At 41.4% G+C, this 22,548-nt stretch overlaps 1 protein-coding gene and 1 long non-coding RNA gene across 4 annotated transcripts in view; one reads left to right on the top strand and one right to left on the bottom strand.

Moving 5' to 3' along the window:
- Positions 1-22,548, bottom strand: part of sns (nephrin adhesion molecule sticks and stones) — an 89,869-nt gene that overhangs the window by 40,812 nt on the left and 26,509 nt on the right. For all 3 annotated transcript variants that reach the window (XM_018103835.3, XM_018103836.3, XM_018103834.3), the window contains 5 exons: positions 18,420-18,767; positions 8,415-8,567; positions 4,050-4,223; positions 1,335-1,488; positions 1,118-1,254 (listed from right to left, as the gene is read on the bottom strand). In XM_018103835.3, the coding sequence (XP_017959324.2) occupies positions 1,118-1,254; positions 1,335-1,488; positions 4,050-4,223; positions 8,415-8,567; positions 18,420-18,767 (966 nt within the window). The remainder of the gene's footprint in view (positions 1-1,117; positions 1,255-1,334; positions 1,489-4,049; positions 4,224-8,414; positions 8,568-18,419; positions 18,768-22,548) is intronic.
- LOC149091061 (uncharacterized) lies at positions 12,014-13,351 on the top strand. Its single transcript, XR_016197127.1, has 2 exons — positions 12,014-12,350; positions 12,414-13,351. It is a non-coding gene; the product is annotated as an uncharacterized LOC149091061 (long non-coding RNA).

Consider the following 22,548-nt stretch of genomic DNA (forward strand, 5'->3'; position numbering starts at 1 on the left):
GGCTGGTCACTCACTGTGGCATATTCGGAGACTAAAAAGCATATGGTAAACACAGGCTAGCTTAGCTGGTTAAGTAACAAGAGCCAATTTGATTGGCCGGACAAGTTGGCCATGTCCGAGTGGCAGACGTGGTGCTGGTGCTGCTCCTCGTGCGGCGGATTAGCTCTGGCTGGGCACGTGCTGGCAGCCTTTCATTATGCAGGTAAACTAACGCTAAACAGCGACAATTCAGCAACGGCCACTCGCCTCGCTTTCAAATTTGAATATCACGCATACGCAGCGCATGCCCTCAAGTAGCCCATTTGCATGTTTGACACACAGACAAGTGTGTACGAGTATGTGTGTGTGTGTGTGTGTGGAGGCCCTTGCAGAGCGTGGAGTAGAGGAGTAGATGCTTTAGCAACTGCAAATGCAAATGACGTCGACTAACGACGTTTTTTGGCCAGACGAAACTCGCGCGCCCTGCCCCACAGCCTGATTGCGATTGTTGTGAGAGGCGTGGCTGGTGGTGGGCGGGGTTTATGCTATTTGGCACTTGAAAAGAATTTGCATTGCTTGATTTGACAAAGCCAAGTGGGTGCGGGCGGCTGCTGCTGTTGGATGAGAGTGCAAACTTAAGCTTAATTGCAAAAGAAAGCGCACACTGAGTGTGAGAGAGAGAGAGGGAGAAAGAGGGGGAGTGTGGGCAGCGAGCGAGTCAGAGTTTGTCAGGCTTATTTTCGCTTTGAGTCGCGTGCCAAGTGGCATGCTGCAAAGGACGACTGTTGACACAAACCAGCGACAGAAACTGAGTGTGAGCCCAAGTGTGCGTGCGTGTGTGTGTGTGTGTGTGTGTGGGCGTCAGAGTGTGTAAATATGAAAATTAACGAAATACAATTAGGCAAACATGCAAAGGAGTCGCAACGAGCAGGCATTGCAGCACCAGCAGGAGAAGGTGGGTGAGCAGGAGCAGCAGCAGCAGGCAATTGCCACCATCTGCATAACGAGACTCGAGACGACTCGAGCCAAGGCAGGACACGCAAATTATCTGATGGCAGAGCATTAAGGGCAGCTGGCTCTCACTTTGATGATGCTGCTGGGTGGCTGCATGGGTGGTTCTATGGGTGGTTGCACTTACACAGCACTGTCAAATCAACTTCCGCCTTGAGCGGCGTCTGTGACATCACGTTGCTCGCCTCGCAACGGAAACGCGCCTTGTTGTCGCTCGCCTCCGCTGTGAACGTGTAGATATTCTCCGATAGCCGGCCCGAGGTTCTGCAAGCAGAAGTGGATAGTGGATTGAGTGGAATGATGGCAACAGTAACTGCAGCGGCAGCAGCAGTTGCTTCACCTACCTGTAGGCCATGCGTATTTGTGAATTGTTTTTGTACCAGATGAGCTGTGCGGGCGGATTGCCGCCGCGACTGCGACAAATGAGCTCCACCGTCTGGCCGCGTCGCAGCGTTTCAGCGGGTGAATAGCCCTCAATGTACGGCGGTCCCGGCGGATCTGAATAGACAGAGAAAAAAAAGCAAATAATAAAATAGACTTGTTAAAGCGTGAGCGTATGTAACAGGATAATGGATAATATGCATACATATACATACAATATATGTATATGTATGTATGTATGTATATATTCTCTGTGTGGGCTTATTTGCTTGCATATTTAATTGTATCTGCGTCTGCCACAAATAAATTCAATTTACACTAAAACAAATGCGGCACGGCCATATGCATATGCGCCGTTTTTAATTGAAGTGTTTGCACGCCCAATCGTTTATGTGGTTAAAATGCATTATTTTCGTCGATTTCCGCCGTTGTTGTCTTTCATTTTTCCTTTTTTTTTTTTTGTGGCGTGTTTGAGCGTGGGCGTGGCACTGCATTGCATTTGCCTGCGCTGTGTCTGTAATTTTGCATGTTTTGTGGGCGTTTTAATCACATTGCAAATACCACGGGCAAAAAAACAACGACCTTTAAACGCCCTTAAAAAACAAAAACAAAAACAAAACAGAAAAATTTGTTTGAAGCGCTTCTACAACATTTTTGACCAGCTGGCCAAAGGTGCGTATACGCAATGTGTGCTTTAAAGTGAACTGAGCCATAATCTATACACAGAGAGAGAGAGAGAGAGAGAGAGAGAGAGAGAGAGAGGGAGAGGGAGAGCGGCACACAATTAAATTAATATCACTTAAAATATTGTGTACGAGTATCGTTTGCGTGGGGGATTTGCCCATGAATATGGCCCCAGCATGTGGCCAACTGAATCCGATTACAGCGCCGGGCTGGTCCTTGACAGCCAGCAGGACCAGAAGGGCAGCAGGCACAGGGAGGGGGAGGGGGCTGTGCTGCTCTGCAATAATAGCGCATAATTAAGCACCGAGGCGAGCAAATATGTATGGACCAACTGCACGGCAATGTGCATGTCCCACAGATACGCGTAAGTGTAGCCGCAATTAAGATGTATAAATATTTATAGCCAACACACACACACACACACTGTGTTTGTGTGTGTGTGTGGTTGATAGCGTTTAAAACGGATCTATCACATGCTCATATTAGCTTTGGCAGCTACCCAAGCTACAATTTTTATATGCTACCAAATGCAGCGCCAATTGATAAACAATTAAGCAATTAGCTCACTTTGCTTTGTAGTAAATGAGCATTTGCAATGGAATTTGGCTAAGTGGGGGATGAGCTATGTGCGATTGGTCGAATGGGTGGATTTAGTGGAATTTTAGCATAATTTAATTTGATTGATTTCTTACAGTTCTCTTACTCTTGCAGGAATTCAATGCACAGAGTTGGCTACAGAATTATGAAAGACTAAAGCAAATCAGCTGACTTGACAATGCTCCTATAATAATTCATTACAGTCCTTATAATCATCATCATCTACTTACATATATAATTCCATAAATTAATTTAGTACAGGAATATTCATTAAATATAAAGGAAAATGTAAAAGTAAAATCAATAATTCCTTTTACAATGATTCCCTGAACTGATTTATATACGTTAAGAGCTGACCGATAGTAAGAGATAGTCTTAATGGATCATCTAAGTACTCGTATATACATATTTGCTACATATAGCCTGGCCTCTACATTCACAGGCAATTTTTAGTGTAAAACCTCGCACAGCAGCCAGCCAGCCAGACTTGACTGAAATTTGCATTCGACTGCTGCATTAGCAATGATTAATCAAGGATAATTGCAATGGCTCGTTCAGCGCACGTTAAAGGCATAATAATAGGTAGAGAATGCGGGCTGTTAGCTGCTTGGGCCATTCACATTCAAATTCAAATTCAATCTATTTTGTCAACGGGCATTGGCAGCAGTGCCCCGGCATTGGCCAAAGAGCACGAAGTGGCTAAATGAATGGCAGCAGCAATAATAGCCTCGTGGTCAGCTACACAGCTACAGCTGGAGCAGCAGGCAATGCATAAATAGCAAACATAATTAATTTGAATATGTCTGAGAGTGAGAGAGAGAGGGAGAGAGAGAGAGAGGAGGACAGGTGATGGACTGGGCAGCTGCCTACTTTGGTTACCGCTGGTCAAAGCTGGCAATCAATAACAGAAGTTTGAAATGCGACGCAATTGTTGTGACCTCTTGTGCCACACGCACGCACACACACACACACACAATAACCTGTGACCCCATACAGGAGGCAGAGGCAGCAGCAGAGGCAGCAGCTGGTCGTCGCATTAGAATTTAAAAACTAATTAATACGCGCGCCAATTGCGCAATTAGCGGCCAAAGAGGGCGGAGTAGGTGTGGTAGCCCCCTCGTTTTTGTGGCTCACAAATGGCCCGGCATCGAGGTGAGCACTTGGCATAAGTGTGCGCGGCTAGCGTTTCAATTGTATTGCAAACTTGGCCAGTTGAGCCGGCTAATGAGGTCGCCATTTGGCATTTCGCAGTACGCATATATTTGACATGGCCAACAAAAGGCTGGCCAGGCCAGACCGTTAGCCTACCAACGGCAATTGAGCATCTGCATGCATATAAGTGTGTGTGTGTGTGTATGTGTGTGTGTGCATGTGCATATATGTATTTCATTACTCACACAACACGGACAGTTGCACGGTGGCACGCATGGGCATGTCCGGGGACAGGGCCTTGTGCTTGGCCTGGCAGGTGTACTCCGTGTAGTCATCATCCGCGCCGGGCTTCAGTTTCAGAGTGGAGGTGGTTGTAAAGCGTTTGGGCGTTGACTCCTCGACCTTGTCTTGGCGCTTTTCTGTGGAGCAGAGAGCAGAGCAGAGAGAGAGAGAGACATGAGATTGGGGAAGCGTTAGATATAAGAGTAAATAGTAAAATATAAATATTATTATTATTACAAATTATTTTATAATATTAATTAATTTATATTTTTTTAGACATTATCCCAAATTAATGTCTTTCTTTTATATTATTTATAAAATTTGCCACGCGTTCCTAACTTTTTACGATGTTTTAAGCCTATTGAGCTGCGAACAAGATTGAGCGATTAAATAATCAATGGAACAGGCTACTCAGCTGCCTCTTGGAGCATGAAATGCCGCCTGTTTAGTGAGATGCAGGCGCAGGTAATACTCTGGAATAATACTTTGTCTCTGTCAAACAGAGAGAGAGACCTACTAAATGTCTACTAAAGTCTACTAAAGTATTCATAGAATTAAAAAATTTATAAAGTCTAGGCTGAATTCTCTTTTTAAAAAACAGGAATTTTAATATATGTAGTAATATATTTAATTTATTACCATTAAAATATTTAATGTCTGTTTTATGTTTGGCTAGATTTCTGTACAGAGTCTTTGGCGATTCCGAATGTCTTTGGCATTACTAAAATATATATTTTTATTAGTCCGATATATTTTTATTATCTTTATATATTGTATTTAAATATTAATATATTTTTTCAACTTATTTTAAATATATCTATGCTAATAATTTTTTTATATTTATTAAATACAATTTTATATGAATTAAATAAAACAGACTATTTCAAATTAAATAAAAATAGTTTGATATTCATAAAAAATGTATAAAAAGTGTATAAATATATCAAATCATTTTTATATTTTAAATCCTATTTCCAAAGAAAACTGCAAAAACCTTGTAAACAAATTTAACAAAAAAACAGCCATCTAAATTTCCTAGATTTAAATTTAAATAAAGTAAAATATATTTCCAAGTGAAGTCAAACTCTGAATTAAAGGATTTTTTTTTTTTTTTTTTTTTTTTTTTTTTGCAAACAGAACTCAACAAAAGGCAAAGAAAATTTCATCAATATCAAGCTGGCTTTGTACTCATGATTGTCAATCAGTCAGTCAGTCAGGCAGTCAATCAGTCAGTCAGTCAGTCGAGATAAAAAGAATGTTGTATATGAAGATGCATAGATTGTATAGTTTATTTGCCTGTCCTTTGCAGTAACTGTGAACTGTGGCATGTGGCAGGGCCAGCAGCACGCATTGCTATAAATAATGACGCAACAAGCAAACTTCCAAAAATGCAGCAGTGTGTGTGTGTGTGTTGGTGTGCTGCGTGTGTGTGTGTTATAAATTCTTGTGCGCTGCGTTAAATGTCTGCGATTTATCATAATAACAACAACAAAACATCAACAGCAGCAGCAGCAGCAGCAGCAGCAGCACTCAGCAGCGAGCTCTATACAAAGAAAATTAAAATGGCGGGTGTGCGTGCATGGGTGTAAGTGTGTGTGTGTGTGTGTTTGTGAAGGGCGCTATTCCCTCTAACTGGATATTGCAAAATTTGCACGCCATTCTCGCGTACGTGCAGCTAGTATCCTGCCCCGCCCCCACCAGCCCCCACCCCAGGTCATTGTCATAAAGTTTAACGCATATTTTATGAAGTTTTGTCGCACCTACCCCGTCGGCCTTTCTGCGCGATTCTCATGGCCCTTGGAATTCATTTGTAGGCGCATATTTTGTGTGTCTAATATTTGCTGACAAGCACAACAATAAAGCCCGACACATTTTGTGACATAATTTCAAGTCATAAATTGCCAATAGCTCGATGTAGTTGAAATATTTCCCAGGGACTTGCCCACTCCTGCTCGCTCTCCCTCTCACTCTCTCCTTCTCTCTCACTCTCCCTTTTAGTTGGTTTAACCAGATAATATTGCTTAAAATGTTGTTGCCCCAACACTAATGAGCAGACATATGAGCTTGGCCCCACCAAACGACCCGGGGCCGCTGAGCCGCTGAGCCACACTCGTGGCGAGCTCTACTGACAGCTTGCAAATGATGTTGCAGAGCCGTTAACCACATTGTCGTAAAGTCTTGTTCTCCTTCTCCTGCTGCTGCTTCTGCTTCGTCTTCTTATTCGTTTTTTGTTGGCGCTGCGCGTAACCAGGCTCCGTGCCCATGTCCAGCCGCAACATATTGTGTCGTAAACATAATTCATCATGCACAGCTACGTCCAAGCACTTCCTTTAGCGACGCCGCCGCCGCCGCTGCCGTCTCCTGCTCGCATTTCCTTTGCGGATTTTCCTACATTTTACGCTGTTTTGCGAAATTTTCTTATTTTCTTTTGCTTCCACTCCCACTCCCACTTGTTGTTGTTGTTGTTGTTGCTGTTGTTTGTTTGCCCAAAAATTTCCATCATCATCATCATCATCGTCATCGTCGTCGTCGTCGCTGTGCGTTTCACATTTTAAGCATTTTTAACGCGCCAGTTGTGTTAAAATGATTTCGTTAGCCGCCAAATGACAGCCGGAGACGAAACTGATGGAAACACAGCACCCACTCACACACACACACACACATAGATATATACTCTCACACACACGCGTACATCCATTCACCTATATGTATGCTACATATCATAATCATTATGAAAATTAAATGTCGTGAAGGCGACTAAGCGACTAAGCGCCGTATGATGCCTCTGCGCTACTACCTCCATCTCCTGCTCCTGCTGCTGCTGCTGCTGCTGTTGCTACTACCTCCATCTCCTGCTGCTGCTGCTGCTACTGCCTCCTGCTCCATGCCCACGGCCTGTTGTCCTGGCCAGGACATCGCGATGCCTTTTACATTTGCATTTTTCCATATTTTCGAAAAGCATCGTCCGTCCACCATTCCAATTTAGCTGGCCAGCAATGAAATGACAAGGCACAAACAGAGGCAACAGAGGACACAGGCCAAAGAGATAAGGCAAAACGTCAGCAGCAACGGCAATGGCGACCGTTTTGTTAGGGTATAAAATTATTATTTAAGCACCGTCATCAAGCAGAAAGTCAACGGGCGGCTCCTGCTCCACACCCACTCACCCACTCACACACACACATGTGCCCCAAAAACTGGTTGACAGTCAAAGGGCTGCCCAGGCTCCCGATCTGCCTTGCCGCCAGCTAAAATCCATTTACACTTTTTTTTTTTTTTTTTTCACTTCTCTCTAATTTTGTTTTTTTTTTTTTTTTGTTTTTCTTTTTTTTTTTTTTTTGTGGACCAGAGTGGATCAGCTCGACGCTCGATATGAGAACGGTTAATGGACGAGGGGTTTGTTGCCAGCCCAGATGCAGGGGGCGGGCGGTTAGGCGGGATAAGGTCTGGGCATGCCATTAGAAGACACATGCGTTGGATACGGTGATCCGGGACGGAATTTTGCTGTGTAAGTGGACATTAAATTTGATGGCTTAGTGTTGTGACACTTGTCACGAGCTTTCTCTCTATATATGTACGTGTGTGTGTGTGTGTGTGTGTGTGTGTGTAGGTGTGCACCTGTGTATGTGTGTGTGTGTCTTGATGTTGATTGCGCCAGCCTTCCATTACATTAGTATATAATGTGAATATAAGAAAATTTAAGTGAATATTTTCTCTACAATATATATAAATGTGTTGGTCGTGACAAATTAGCTGATTGGATGACTGACTGAGTGATTGAGTGGCTGAGTGAATGCCACACTGACTGACAGCGAGACAATGAGTGATGCACTGGCAGGGTGATTGAAATGGACTGACTGATGGATGGAATGTCTAAAGCGATGTGTGACTGATTGATGCACTGATGCCGTGTGGCTAACTGATAGAATGATTGATTGATGGACTAATAATGAATAAAGGATTGATAGACTTGACTGATTGGTGCCCAGATGCCGTGATGATGCTAATAAAAGATTGATTAATAGACTGACTGATGGATTGCCTGACAGATTGACAGGTTAACGGCTTGACTGATGGCATGACTGAAGGATTGACTATGAGATTGATTGACGGACGGACTGATTGGCTGTTAAGCAGATTGATAGAATGCCGCTTACTGATTGACTGACTGATTGCTGGATAGATTAACTAAAAGACACATCAAGTGATTGATGGACTCTTTAATTGACTATCAGTCAATAATTGACTAGCAAAAAATCAGATCAAAACTTTGTGATATCTTAAGAACTATATCTATCATTATTATTTATATTATCTACTTTACTAACCTGACTTATATTCGACATTTCCGCGATACCAAACGATTTGTGCCTCCGGCTTTGCATTGGCCACGATGCAAGTGAGCTTCAGATCCTGATTCTCGCGCACTTCCACCTTGGAGTTGTGGCTATAGCCCTTGATCTCGATCGACGAGGGAGGCGCTGCAAAGAAATAGAGAGAGAAAGAGAGAGACAAAGAGTGAGCGAGTGAGTTGGAGCATAAGTGATTAGACGACTGTTGTTATTTCAAATGCTTGCATCCAACAACTGTTGCAAATAATGCATACATCTGTGGGAAGTGGGCGTGGCAGCTAAGCTAAACAATGACAAAGCCAACCAGAGCGATACCAGCGGCAATGCTCGCTCATTATGCCACAATGCAGCACGTTGGCCAGCCAAAGTGGGCGGGTGTGTGTGTGGGAAGTGGGCGTGGCAGCCATTGTAGACGACATTGTTGTGGCGTTATGCCGTTGGCTGGCGGTTGCAGTCGCAGGTTGAATGGCCGCCAAAGCAGTGGATGGCCTGCAGCCTGACGTCTGCCAGCAGCGCCCGTTAATGTGCTCAAGTATGAGTCTCAATATTTGTGCAAACATGCCAGCAGAGAAACTGAGACAGAGAGAGAGAGAGAGTGAGAGCTAAGGCTGTCTAACAATGGGGCACTGCAGCAAACACATACAAACAAACAATTGTGGATAAAGTTAAGTGCACGTGTGCATTATTTTAATGCCACCTGAAGGAGTAGGCAGCCATTGCGTCTTCTCTGTGAGTAGCAGCAGCAGCAGCAGGAGTAGCAAGAATAGCAGCAGCAGCAGCAGCAGGAGAAGTGGCATAAGAAAATGCTGCTACACAGAAGTTAAAGTGAAATGTGTATAGAGCCGCGCAGTTGGGGCGCATTTGACATGCAACATATGTTGCCTGCTGCTGCTCGCTCTGGAAGTTGTTGCATGCAAAATGAGTCTGTGTGTTCGTGTGTATGTGTGGCAAGCCGCCGCCTTCGCCACCGCCACCGCCGTTGCCGCCGTGTAAGCCACCATGTCGAGGTAATTGCTTTTGTTGCTACCAAATAAAATCAACACCCTGTCCGTCCGAGCGACGAGCACTCGCTGCTCGCCCTCCGCCTGCTGCTCGGGCTCGGTCTCCCTGCATTTGATAGCCTCAGCGCTGGTCGGAGATGCCCTCGGTGCCTCGAGGCTGGCTTGCGCGCGCGTTGTTTGTGAATTTTATTTGCCTGGCTTTGGGCGCATCAAATTATTATGCACAAATCAAATATACAAACACAAAATCCCGCGACGCACAACAAAAACACAGACACTGAGGCGTGAACTTGTGTGTGTGTGTGTGCGTGTGTGTAGTGGTGAGGTTGTTTATGCTCGCGGCACTCAATTTCCCTTATCCAGCTCTCTATGCGCTTCTCATAATTCTATTCAACATGCCAGAAAAAAGTCAACTCAACTAACTTATGGCTTCTCTTCAATCCGTTTGACACTGCGTATACTTAATATGTGAAATATAATAACCTTATTGCTTGACTTGTGCGGAACAGATTGATGAAATTAATAGTCGAGTGAATTATATATATTATAGAGTTAGCTTAACTCAAATCAGATAAACGAATAAAAGTTTTGTGAGAAGTGCGTATACGTAATATGAAGAAAGTTCAAACCAAATCATCTTCATCTTCTCTGTATAAAAAGTAGCTGAGTAAAGTTTGCTTTTCTCTTGCATATTTTAAACACATACATATAATAATCTATTAAATCATTTAACTTTTTTAAAATAATTTACTATCCCTTCATTTAACTCTGTCGCTTCTCTTTGCGCTTCTTTCTGCTATCAAATAATATATTAATATAAATGCAAAGCTAACTGCTCTCAGTACTCGGAGCTATACGGAATGCAAGTAATCGGGCATGCATAGCTTATCTTCTGTCTCATATAGATTTCGCTTTACTATCTGCACTTCAGTTAACTTCTCTCATTTGCTCACGCGTTTCTCCCCCTCTCTCCCTCGCTCTGCTGTCAAGCAATATAACGTGTCGTTTCGTTCTCGAAAAATAGATACCAGATATTTTGTTTGAATCTGTCCTCGTCGACAGCGTCACCCTTAAGTGAAGGCTCTTGTGTGCAAATTGGTGTCGCAAGGACGCCCCAAGCAGCGTTGCGGCTGCCGGGGCACATCCGCGGGCACCGAAAGGGTTTCGGAACATTGAAAATTCATAATATTTGCCATATTGCTGCAGCCACGCAGCGTCACGTTGTGCGCTGCGCGCGTGTTGCACAGCTCAAAGTAACAGAAAAGTTGCATATGTTCGACATGCGAAATTTGAGATACTCTCTATGTGAACGTTTGGAAATATTGATGTATTGATTGATTGACTGCATCATGACCATAGGATGGGACAATATGAAAGAGTTGAGTTAATGTGTTGCAGGTAGATTCAAAGTTAAATTCAGTTGAAGATAGATCCAGGACATGTTTATCGGAACTAGTTCATTTGAACTAGTTCATAAATGTACACTCTTTTATTCTTCACTTCAAAGCGTGACTCCGATCGTTGCGGGGCTCGATACAGCAGCTATTAATGGATGAGGGGTTGCTGTCAGTCCTCATGCATGGTGCGGGCGGGTAGGTGTGGCAAGTAAATTCAGTTAAAGCTAGAGCCAAGACACGCTTATTTGAACCAGTTCATTTGAACCAGTTCATTTGAACTAGTTCATTCGAACTAGTTCATTTGATCAACTTCATACATCTATACCTTTTTCTTTCTTTACTTCGCTCTAATTCTTTGTTTGTTTTTGTTTTTCTTTTTTTGAGACCAGAGCGGAGGCCAGCTCGTTGCGGGGCGACGCTCGACTCAGCGATTAATGGATGAGAGGTTGCTGCCAGTCCTGATGCAGGGAGCGGTCTAATAGATGGGATAAGATCTGGGCATGCTATTAGAAGACTCATGCGTTGAATACGGTGATCCGGGAGACGAATTTGCAGCGTTTGTGTAAGTACATTCAGCTTAAGGACACGTTTTAATTAAACTAGTTCATTTGAACCAGTTCATTTGAACCAGTTCATTTGAACCAGTTCATTTGAACTAGTTCATTTGAGCTATTTCATGCATTTAAACTATTTTGTTCTCTTCTCTCTAATTTATTGTTTGTTTTTCTGTTTATATTTGTTTTGGGGACCAGAGTGGATCAACTAATTGAGGGTTTACGCTCGATACAGCAGCGGTTAATAGATGAGGGGTTGCTACCAGCTTTGTTGCAGGGTTCGGTCGGGTAAGTGGGACAAAGTCTTGGCATGCTATTAGAAGACATATGCGTTGGATACGAGGATCCGGGAGGGGTTTATGATGTGGTTGTGTAAGTAAATCAGTTAAAGTTAGAGCCAGGAAAACGTTTATTTCCGAACTAGTTCAAATGAACTAGTTCAAATGAACTAGTTCTTTTGAACCATTCATAAATAATCTACTTTCTTTGAACGATTATAAGTTTTACTTTAACTTAAACTATGTTTCAATAGGTCATTAACAGCACTCAGTGGCTTATATATTAGATTATGATATTCCTATAAACCTGTTCGATTGAACGGTTTCGATTTCTGATCAATACATATATTCAAATCAATGAACCAAGTTTTATGTTACAGATTGAACTAGTTCACCAAATTGAACTTCAATTTATAGGGTATAAAGTGGAATTTATATGCCCTTATAAACATTTTATGAATCAGCTTTTGCACAAAGCCGTTCCGAATGCAGTTCGATTTGTAACAAGAAGCTGCTGTAGGTCCTGAGGCCGCGACGACGACGACGACGACAAGCCCTGAGCACCTACGCAGCTGGAGTGGGTGCCGCTGAAGGTCCTCTCGAGCGCCGACACCCGATGGGGGGGTAGGGCAGGAGGCGGAGTGGGGGCGGGCAGGCGAGCAGCTATATGCATTGTTGATTGGTATGCAAATTGTATTTGATTATTGACATGTGCGCGGCGCATTCAACAACGACAATCGATCAGTGTAGCCGAACGAGCAGGAAGGGCGCAGGACTAGAAGAATGCGAAGGTTGTCCTTACAATTGGCGTTACATGCGATTATGAACGAGCTTAGAGAAGGTGCCACAGCCGGTGGCATGCTCACTCGCCCCTTGCCGTATCGAGCCCCAAACATACGAGCGTTGCAGCGATTCGTTGATTAAATTTTATGCACTGCCCCAGCAGCAGCAGCAGGAGTAGCAGGAGTAGCAGCAGCAGCAGGTCAGGCAGCGGGCTGCTGCGAGGTGCCTGGCTGCAAATAATTTATGCAGCCATTGTTGGGCTGTAGCAGCAGCAGCAGCAGCAGGAGCAGCAGGAGCTGGAGGAGCAGCAGCAGCAGCAAAGTGCAATTTGCCATGAATTCAGGCAAAGCTGAAGCTCAGCTCAGCCCGCTAACCCACTAATAGTACGCCTCATAAAAGTTTTATACGCTGAAATATTTCTCGACTCTCTTTTTTTTTTTCATTCCTATTCTTTTTTTCATTTTTGCAGGACAAGAATTGGCAATTTTTCCATTTGACGTCAACTGTTTTGTCGGGGGGAGTCTGGAGACAGCCCCAGTGAGTTGAGTGACTGAGTGGGTTGCCGCGTTGAGTCGATGGGTCGCTGGCCCTGACTTTAAGGTCCAACAAAGCACAACAAAAACAACAACAATAAATGTTTGGCCATATTTCAAACAGGCTCACGCCCTGGGCGCAGGCTTTGGCCCCAAACTTTGATGATTTGCACTACAATTACGATGCGATTACTCGACTCGAATGAGCGGAAATGCCAGAAATTTTGGACCATTTGAAAATCATTAAAGCACATTTATTGGCTGCCAGTGTCAGCGCACCAAGTGTGTGGCCCCATCCCAGCGCCATTTCCATGCTGAAGTGCAGGCGGCATTGCATAACAGAGGGAAGCGCAAAAAAAGAAGAAAATGTATGAAAAAAAAGAATTGTTTCTCCTTTTTCTATTTTCTGCTTCTTTTCCATTTTTTGTTGTTTTTTTTTTTTTTTTTTCTCATTTTTGTTCGCAATGCTGCTTTGTATTCAAAATTTATAAAGGCAGCTCTGCTTTTTTTGGGGGCTGTGCATGCCTGGAATTCCATTGTGCCAGGGCACGGAGCAGCTGAATCGCCATTGCCCAGACTCAAACCAGAATCCAAGCCCAGGCACAGGCAGAGGCAGAGGCCGAGCCACAAGCTGAGGCCCTGGCTCAGGTTCAGGCTCTGGTCGTGGTCCCAATGCGTTGGCAGTAAAAAGTTTTGTTGGACCCAGTTCGGTTCGGTTCGCATCGGTTCGGTATGGTCGCCTTGCGGCATATGTGTTTTTGGCTGTGTTTTAAAAAATTAATGGCATGCGAACATTTTCTAAATTTCCATAAATTTGCACGTGGACTTTTGTGTGCAAAAGTTCTTTACTATGCCAACTTATAATCTAATTGCGCCCTCACCTGTGTGCAAGTGTGTGTGTGTGTGTGTGTGTGTGTGTGCGTGTTGGGTCCATGAAAGTTTTGGCTAAGCGGGCATCGTACGTTGAAATTAGTTGCAAAAGAACTTTTGCGTTCGCCTCTCGTTGGAGTGTCTCAAATTTAATTTACGAATGACAAAGGTTCGTTCATTAGGTTCCTACATAGCATATGCTATTTTAATTAGAGCAAGACAGTCAGCAAGACAAAGAGAGAGAGAGAGCGAGGGGAAGTGAGATAGAGCGAAAAAGTATTGCAATCGAGTGCAATCAAGTGTGGAATACTCCGTTTGTAGTTTATTAAAAGTTTAGGAACTATCGGAGCAGTTTGCTATGAATGATATAGCAGTTGTATAAATATACATCATATCTACATACAAACAAATATTAGTTGATACATTCATATAGAAATATTGAACAAAGAATCTGGTTTATATTTAAGCACATTAAATCAAGCAGCCAAGCTTCTCGCTTCGGGCATAATCAATACAGAGATGTAAGAACAACTACAAGCATAGGCTCAGCATGAGAAAGCGAAAGCCTTGCTGGTCAAACATATGAGGAATACATATACAAACCGAGCTGAACTCGTGTATGGGTGCCACGTGCTGGTATGTAACCCAATCTGCAGTCCAGCTCCATTCGCTTGGCTTGAGGCACAATATTCTCTCATGTTTCCATCATAAAGGGAATCTGACGGAGGCTCACGGCATAAACAGCTAATAAAGGCAACAAATTGGTATTAAGCCTGAGCTCAACACGCGGTCAGCTAAAGCAGTTCAACTGCAACTAAACAAATAAATAATTCAAATGCAATTTAAATGCAATTTAAATGCAATTTCCAATTCAAATTGAACAGAAATTATTATTTGGACTTAAGCTGACTCAATAAAGAGTTTCAGGTTAATGCTAAGCTGGCTCCAATCACAGAAATCATGCTAACAATGCTGGCATTAATCAATATCGCATCGAACCGGTGGGGACAATTGGCTTAATGAATAAATCAAATAAATGTTACTTGAACTTAATTGAATTATTACACATTTGTCTACATTTTGCCTTGGCTAATTGCTGCAATAATGTCGCACGTGTTTTCTTGGATGCCTACGGGACATACCTTTGCTTACAACTGCGACTCAGACACACACGCACACATACATACAGAGATGGCTACATATTTGAGTCAGTGAAACATAGTGGATGCCATTATAGAACAAAAGAGACACACACACAGACACACACACGTACAGCCACCCACCCAGAGAGCTTGGAGTTAGGGGCAGACTCGCTGGACTCTCACAAGTACCGACAATTATGACAAACATTTCTTCATGGGGGGGTGAAGAGGCGCCGCCGGACGACCTTTTGCCACAGCAGCAGCAGCAGCAGCAGCAACAAAAGGAAGAACAGCAACAACAACAGCCATAACTAACAAGCTTATATGAATCGCAGGCAAACATACACAAGCATACACTGAGAGAACAAAATGCCAAGCGCTAATCGAGTTGAGATTGAAATTCCCAGAGCTATGCCTGAAATTCCCCGTTCAAGACTTTTTGCGTAACCCAAAATTCCAAAGTTAACTCTTGGCTCTTTTGAAACTTGTAAATTTTGGGCTATTTTCCCTTTCTTTAAATTAATAATTTATGTAAATGATCTCGTTCTTTAAGCCCAAATGTGATTTCTGTTGTGTAAAGAAATATTTTTTAATTTTGTGGAAAAAAAAAACTAATGTGAATAAAGTGATATATTGATAAAATAAACAATTATTAAACACAATAAAATATTTTTAATTTAAATTAATTAATCATTTGAATATAAATTAATAAATAATATAAATTATAAGCAATTAATTTTTTGAATAATGCAAAATAAGAAAAAATAATAATAAAGCAGTCAAATTAAATTGAAAAAAAGTGCTTAAACTAGTTAGAATTAACAAAAAAAAAAAAAAAAAAAAAAAAAAAAAAAAAAAAAAAACATTTAATTGCTACAATAAAAAATTCAAATCATTAAAATAAATTAATAATAATATAGAAAGAATGTATATTAAAAATACTTTTCTCTAAATTAAAACAAAGTTGCTAAACAAAATTTTAAATCATTAAAATAATTCCCCTAAAAAACCTTTTAGTAGAAGAAAATATTGTTAAATGCAATTTCGCGTCTTTCCATTAAACTCTTTTCAATTTCTTAGTTTTCAGCTTCCAAATTAAATTAAAGCAAATGTCGCAACCATTTAAACAACTCCCTAACAATTACTCATTAAATAAAAAAAATCAGAATATTGCATTAGCTGCCACGCCTCACACGACTTTTTCTCTAAGTGGAAATGGCAAGTATTTTTTTTTTTATTTTCTATTTTTTTATATATATATATTTTTGTACTTTGAGTTTTCTAAGGCTCCTTGGCACACATCATCATTGTCACAGCTCATGGCGCGTAATTAACTAAACAAACGTCATTAGGCATGCGCATGTATGTGTGTGTGAGTGTGTGTGTGTGTGTGAGTGCGTGTGAGCCTTGGGCAAGATAGCAACAACAGCAGCAGCCTTGTCGCTGTCGCTGTCGCTGACGTTGCCATGGCCCATTATAGAAGTGGGCTGCTGCTGGGCGTGGCATATCTGCAAGAGTGAAATAGAAGACAGCCAAACTAAGCACAGGAAATGAAAATCGCTGTCATCAAATGTAGCGCAATTTCTTGAGTGATTACAACAACAGAAGCGAGAAGCGAGAAGCGAGAAGAAGAAGAAGCAGCAGCAGCAGCAGCAATGGTAGCAACAGGAGTGCCCACACTTTCAAAGTGATTACACGACAGCCGGAATAACAATGCAACGAGACACAGACACACAGACACACGCACACTTTGACAACACTAAAAAAAAACAAAAACCAAGCAAAATCAAACAAAAATAAATTCATTTCGGTTCAATTTGAAAATGCTAAACCATCTCATACTGGCACACTCTATCTCCCTCTTACACGCTCCCTCTGTCTCGATTCCTGCCCCAAGCTGAACTTAGTTCTGTGACAGTGTCACAGCTCCTCCGAGCTGACTCCTTGGAGCAATAAACTGCGCTAAATTCAGCTCATTGTTGTTGCTGTTGCTCCAGTTGCTGTTGCTGTTGCTGTTGCTTTGCAAATTGCTGACAATAAATGTTGGCAGCGACAACCAGCTACCAGCCACGCCCCCCAATTGGTGCGGGGGGAGAGAGAGAGAGACAGAGAGGCAGCACCCGCATGCGAGTCGGCGTGACAATTTAAATATGCAAGTGCAAAATGCTATAGGTGCAATGAGCAGGAAACAACACACAGACGCAACGAGAATTCTACACTACGAATTGTATTTATTACAGAAATTAATTGATGCCGTAAACCAGAGAGCAAGCCAAAGAGGGAGACAGTGACAGAGAGAAAGAGAGAGACAGATGGAGAGTCAGCATGAAAAAAGAGAAATAGAGAATCCCAGTTAACATCAGACCACAAATGGAATGGATGTAACAGTTGGCAATGCGATTCCAGCTGAATCGATTTCCAGCTGAATTTTCTGTTTGAAATGAACAAAAACTAGGCGAAACTACTGAGTAAAAAAAGTAAAAAAAAAGAGACGTACGCAGGCATAAATATGACAGTAAATTATGTGAAAACCAACAGGAACAAAAAAATTAACAAAGCGATTTTTGGAATTGTAGTCGAAATGCAAAAATATAAAAAAATATTATGAAGAAATATATAAAAGGAAATGTTGGGATAAAAAGAAAAAGAGAGAGATAATCAAGTGATCTGCCTCTAATATATAAAAGTACATATATGATATATAAGAAGTATATATATGTTTACAAAATTGTAGCAATAATTTAGAGTGATTTAATGCAAATGATGTTTACAAAAAATAAAAATAAATAAATAAAAAATAAAAATAAATATATGAATAATAATAATTTAACTTGCTATTAATAGATTTGTAAACATCTTACTTTCTTTTTTTTTTAACTAAAAAGAACTAAGGTTTTTATTAACAGCAAAACATATCCATTTTATTATGGCGAAAAATGAATAAATAAATATAAGTAAACAAATAATTAATTTTATATAATTTCTAATTAATTTAGCAAATTCGTAAGTTTCTTATTTATTTTTCTGTAACTAAACGAAAACGGTTATGTTTATGAACCACAAAAATATCCTTTTTTATTAAGCTGCCCATATTTAAAAATGGAAGACTTTGTTTTTAAAACCAAATATTGTTAATTTAATTATATATAAATATAATTTATAAATTTAGGAAATATTAATGCAATTCTGATCTTTTTAATATGGTTTATCAACCTTTGAAATCGAACTCAAGGATAGCGCTATTTGTGTGAACACAGCTGTATATATAAAAGTATCAATGAAACAAGTATAGACCAAATTTTTAGTATTTATCAAAACTTCTACACCTCAACGTGGGCCTCATCTCAATTTCTGCCAGCCCAAAGAAAACTTACAATTAATACATATATACATAAATATATCTATATGATTCTCTCTACTTACATATGACAGTGAGCTTGGCATTCGCCCGTATTGCCGAGTTGAGGCGCGCTGGACCGACTTGGCATTGATATTCGGCATCGTCGTTGATCGAGGCATTGGAGATGCGCAGATTGTAGACACCCTGCTTGCGATCCCCGAGCACGGAGTAGCGCGGAAAGCCGGGTATTACGGCCGAGAAGCCGAGCGCGAAGCCATCCTTGGTCCACTGCACGGCGCCGGCGAGATTGGCCACCTCGCAGCGCATCATGGCCTCGGCGCCCTCCAGCACCTGCAGATCGTGGGGCGTGGTGCGAAACTTCTGCTGCTGTCCGTGGCAGCTCGAGGGCAACAGCAGCAGCACCAGCAGCACTGTAATGGAACGCAAGCAGAGAGAAGGATCATTTAGCGAGATGCTGGATTAATTGTCATGGCGGTTTTGTTATGCTTGGCTCGAGTCTTTGGCGACTCATTGGTTACGTGACTTTCTATGGCAGCTGAAAATTATGAATTGTGTATTTAGCCAGTTGGGCAAACAGAAAAACTGAAAAAAAAAACAATGAAAGCCGCCCGCAGTCCCATGGAGAGACAATGGAGCAATGAGCACAGAGACTCTTCCTAAATAGCAAATCCTGACCGCAATAACACAGGACGCGGGACGCAGGACACTGGCCGCGCTGTCACTGAAAGCCTTTACGGCCGCCAACGCCGCTAAGCTGCCGCAGAGTGCTGCAGTCAGAATCGGAATTGGAGCCGGAGCCGGCGCTGGAGCTGGAGCTGGAGCAGGAGTCGGGGCCGAACTTTGACCGCTCTGAATGAAAAGTTTTTTAATGAAAAACAAACACACACAGATTTTTACCAGCCACAGCGCAGCGCACAAAAGCCAATTGTAGGCGTGGCCGGGGGAGGGTGTCCGTTCAGTACCGGTGACTGTTTGCCAAGACTTATTGCGGACTGCATTCAGAGTCGCCAGCCAGGCAGCCAGGCAGCGAGCAGTTTATTTCTTGCCAGCCAAAACTATTAAATTGTGTAAAGGGGAGGCGGTGGAGCAGGAGCAGGAGCAGGAGCAGCAGCCCTGAATCAACAAAAGCATTTAACGCGGCCATCAGGCAGCTACAGTTGTTTTAGTGCCCGGCGGAGGCCGTGCCGCAGCGCTCAGTGCACTTTAACCGTGGAGCGAAGCTTTCATAAATTTCAAACGAATCTACGAGCAGGAGAGGCGCAGCAACAACAGGAATGCGCGCATATGGCTGGCAAAAAAGAATCAGAGAAAGAGAGAGAGAGAGAGTGAGAGAGGGGCAGAAGCTGTTTATTTATTAGCGCCGAAATGCAGTTTTAAATACCACGAGTCAAGCGAGACTGAAATGCTAAGTGAAAAGAGAGAGACTGGAGACTGGATATAAAGCAAAATGCTTTATTTGCGGTGTTAAAAGGCATTAAGTAGAGCTTGGCAGGGAAAGGCTACTCCAGCTAGAACTTAAACAGAGTGGAGCTCGAGCAAAGTCTACCTGCAAACACCTTGCCAGGCTCCTGGCATATACAGAGCTTGTCGACCGCAAAAGGAGCAGCCATAAGAAAAGGGCCCAAGACAATGATTAATATGCTCACTATTTGCATAGACATGAAGTCTGTGCAGGAAACTGAAATGAATTTTAAATATAATATATAAGATATATGTATATAAATATATTTATATATAGGGATTTTATGTGCCCAGACGCTCTCTCTGTGTGTGTGTGTGGCAACTCTTTACGATTTCATTGTTTTGCTTTTTCGTACATAATTTGCGTTGTCGAGCCGAAAAGAATGCGATACGAAAAGTTGCTCCTGCTGCTGCTGCTGCTCCTTCTCCTGCTGCTGCATTGTTGTTGTCAATGTTGTCGCGCAATTTAGCATAGAATTTGTTGTTGTTGCTCTGAGCAGCAGCAAGCAGCCAGCATTACTGTCAATTTATATAAATTCTCAACCCGAGCTCGCCTCCTGCCCAGCCCGACTTTATCTGAATGAAACTGTCAAACGCAGTCGAGCCTTGTCCCTCGCTCACACTCCCTCTCCCTCTCTCTCTACCCTTTCTTTTGCTTGTCCGCTTGGCCTCGGCGTGTGCCTGTTCCCTTCTCCTGCTTCTCCTGGTTCACATACGAGCCCTGAACCCGAGTCCGCGCGGGCGTAAACCCTTGCCAGCAGCAGGCGCAGTCATAACCTTTGCCCCATCAACGCACGCTCTCTACGCAAATTTGAGCCTATTTTACAGACATCACACATACACACACACTCACACACACAAAAACACACACATACACACATTGGTTTTAGCGAGAGTTCATAGTTGAGTAAATTTTTACCTCGTTCATGATGGGGCGCATCATTGGCGAACTTGAGCTCTGGCACACATGTGTGTGTGTGTGTGTGTGTGTGGGTGGGTGTGTGTGCTGGTGTGGGGTGTGCGTGTGTATTTGGATTTTCAACAAATTTGCGTAGCTTGTTGTTTTGTGCCCATTGCCATTGTTGTTGTCCCATATTTTTGAAGCGAAAAATTTTAATAAAGTAAATTCCTATTTTACGGCCTGCGAGACGAAATGGGTTTCCACTGCCACGCTCTCACTTCCCTCTCCCTTGTTGTTGTTTTTTTTTTTAGCTATGAAACGATGGGTATATTAGACACGCTTCATCCTTGGCACATTGAATGGCAAAAGCGCCATGAAACACACAAATTGAAGCATGACAAGCGCGCACACACACACACACACACACACGCACGCACATAGTCACTTCATATGTCATATACGTGTCACACGTATTGCGGCCGGAAATAGTTGATGGAAAAACACGCAACAAGCGGAGACAGCCAAAGTGCGAAAAGGATTTAAATGCTTTAGGCGTCGCCTTTTGACCGCGCTCGACTCACTGCAATGGTGGGCGGGGCCAAGCAGAGGGCGGGGCATTGTGTCGCTGTCCCAAGCGCCAAGCGATTTCACACTCTGAGAAAAACGAGTGCACAGAGAGCAGAGGGCAGATCAAAAGCATTGAGCGATATCAATTTGATTGAGCCAAAAAAAATGTAATAAATCACAAAAAAACTAAACTCTATATATATTATAAAATATTAAAAAATAAATTATAGTAACAATTTATTAATAACACATTTCTTCAACTAAGTTTGCCCCTACAGTTACATGAAACGAATATGTCAAAAATGAATAAAGTCAAGAGACTCTTACAAAATTGAAATATTTCATTAAAAGAGAGAGAAAAAAAAAAATTGTTTTAAATTGGGTAATAAAAACTGAAACTTTTATAAGAATTTGAATACAAATAAAACTTTTTTTTCGGGCAGCAACAGAAAAAATTCGTGTATTAAAGCAAAAGTTTCTTTGATGCTGCCATAATTGGGCAATCTTTTTGATGTCATTTGATTGAATAATTTTTTGTTTAATTTGTGAATTTATTACAATCTGCAAATAAATTTTTTTCGAAATTGGAAGTGTACCTCAAAAATAATAAACGCTTGAGTTATTCAAAAAATAAAAATATTTGAGTAAACTATATTTTGGAAGCAGACCAAGTTCAGCAAGAGATTTTCTTTAGCTGAATTTATTTCCTTTACTTTTTACTTTTCTATTTTATTGATTTGTTTATTTATATATTTGGCCTCCTGGCACTACAAAATATGTCTTAAAAATAGTTTCTTTGCTTGACTTTCGAAATGTTTATATTAATTTGTTTGTTATTGAATGATTTTTTTTCTTTTCATTTTTTTTGTTAGATATATAATTTTTAGTTTTTGTTTTTGTGCTGAAATTATTTTTATTTTGTTAGATATATAATTTTTAATTCTTATTTTTGTAATGAAATTATTTTTATTTTGTTTGATATATAATTTTTAGTATTTTGTATTGATATTCTTTTTATTTTCTTAGATTTTTTTTAATTTTAGGCTTTTTAATTTATTAGAAATATATATTGTGTTTTTTTTTTAGTTTTTTTTTATTAGATATTTTTTTTGTAAATTATAAGTTTATTCTTCTTCTTCTAATTATTATTATTATTATAATTAAAATTTTTTTCATATAGGAGCTTTTATTTTTTTAATAAATTATAAATTATAAATCTATTCTTTCTTTCTTTTGCTATCATCTCACCTAAACTGTTTAAG

The sequence above is a fragment of the Drosophila navojoa genome, chromosome 5 (genome assembly GCF_054131105.1).
Source record: "Drosophila navojoa isolate 15081-1374.11 chromosome 5, UAZ_NAV_1.0, whole genome shotgun sequence".
Classification (NCBI taxonomy): Eukaryota; Metazoa; Arthropoda; class Insecta; order Diptera; family Drosophilidae; genus Drosophila; species Drosophila navojoa.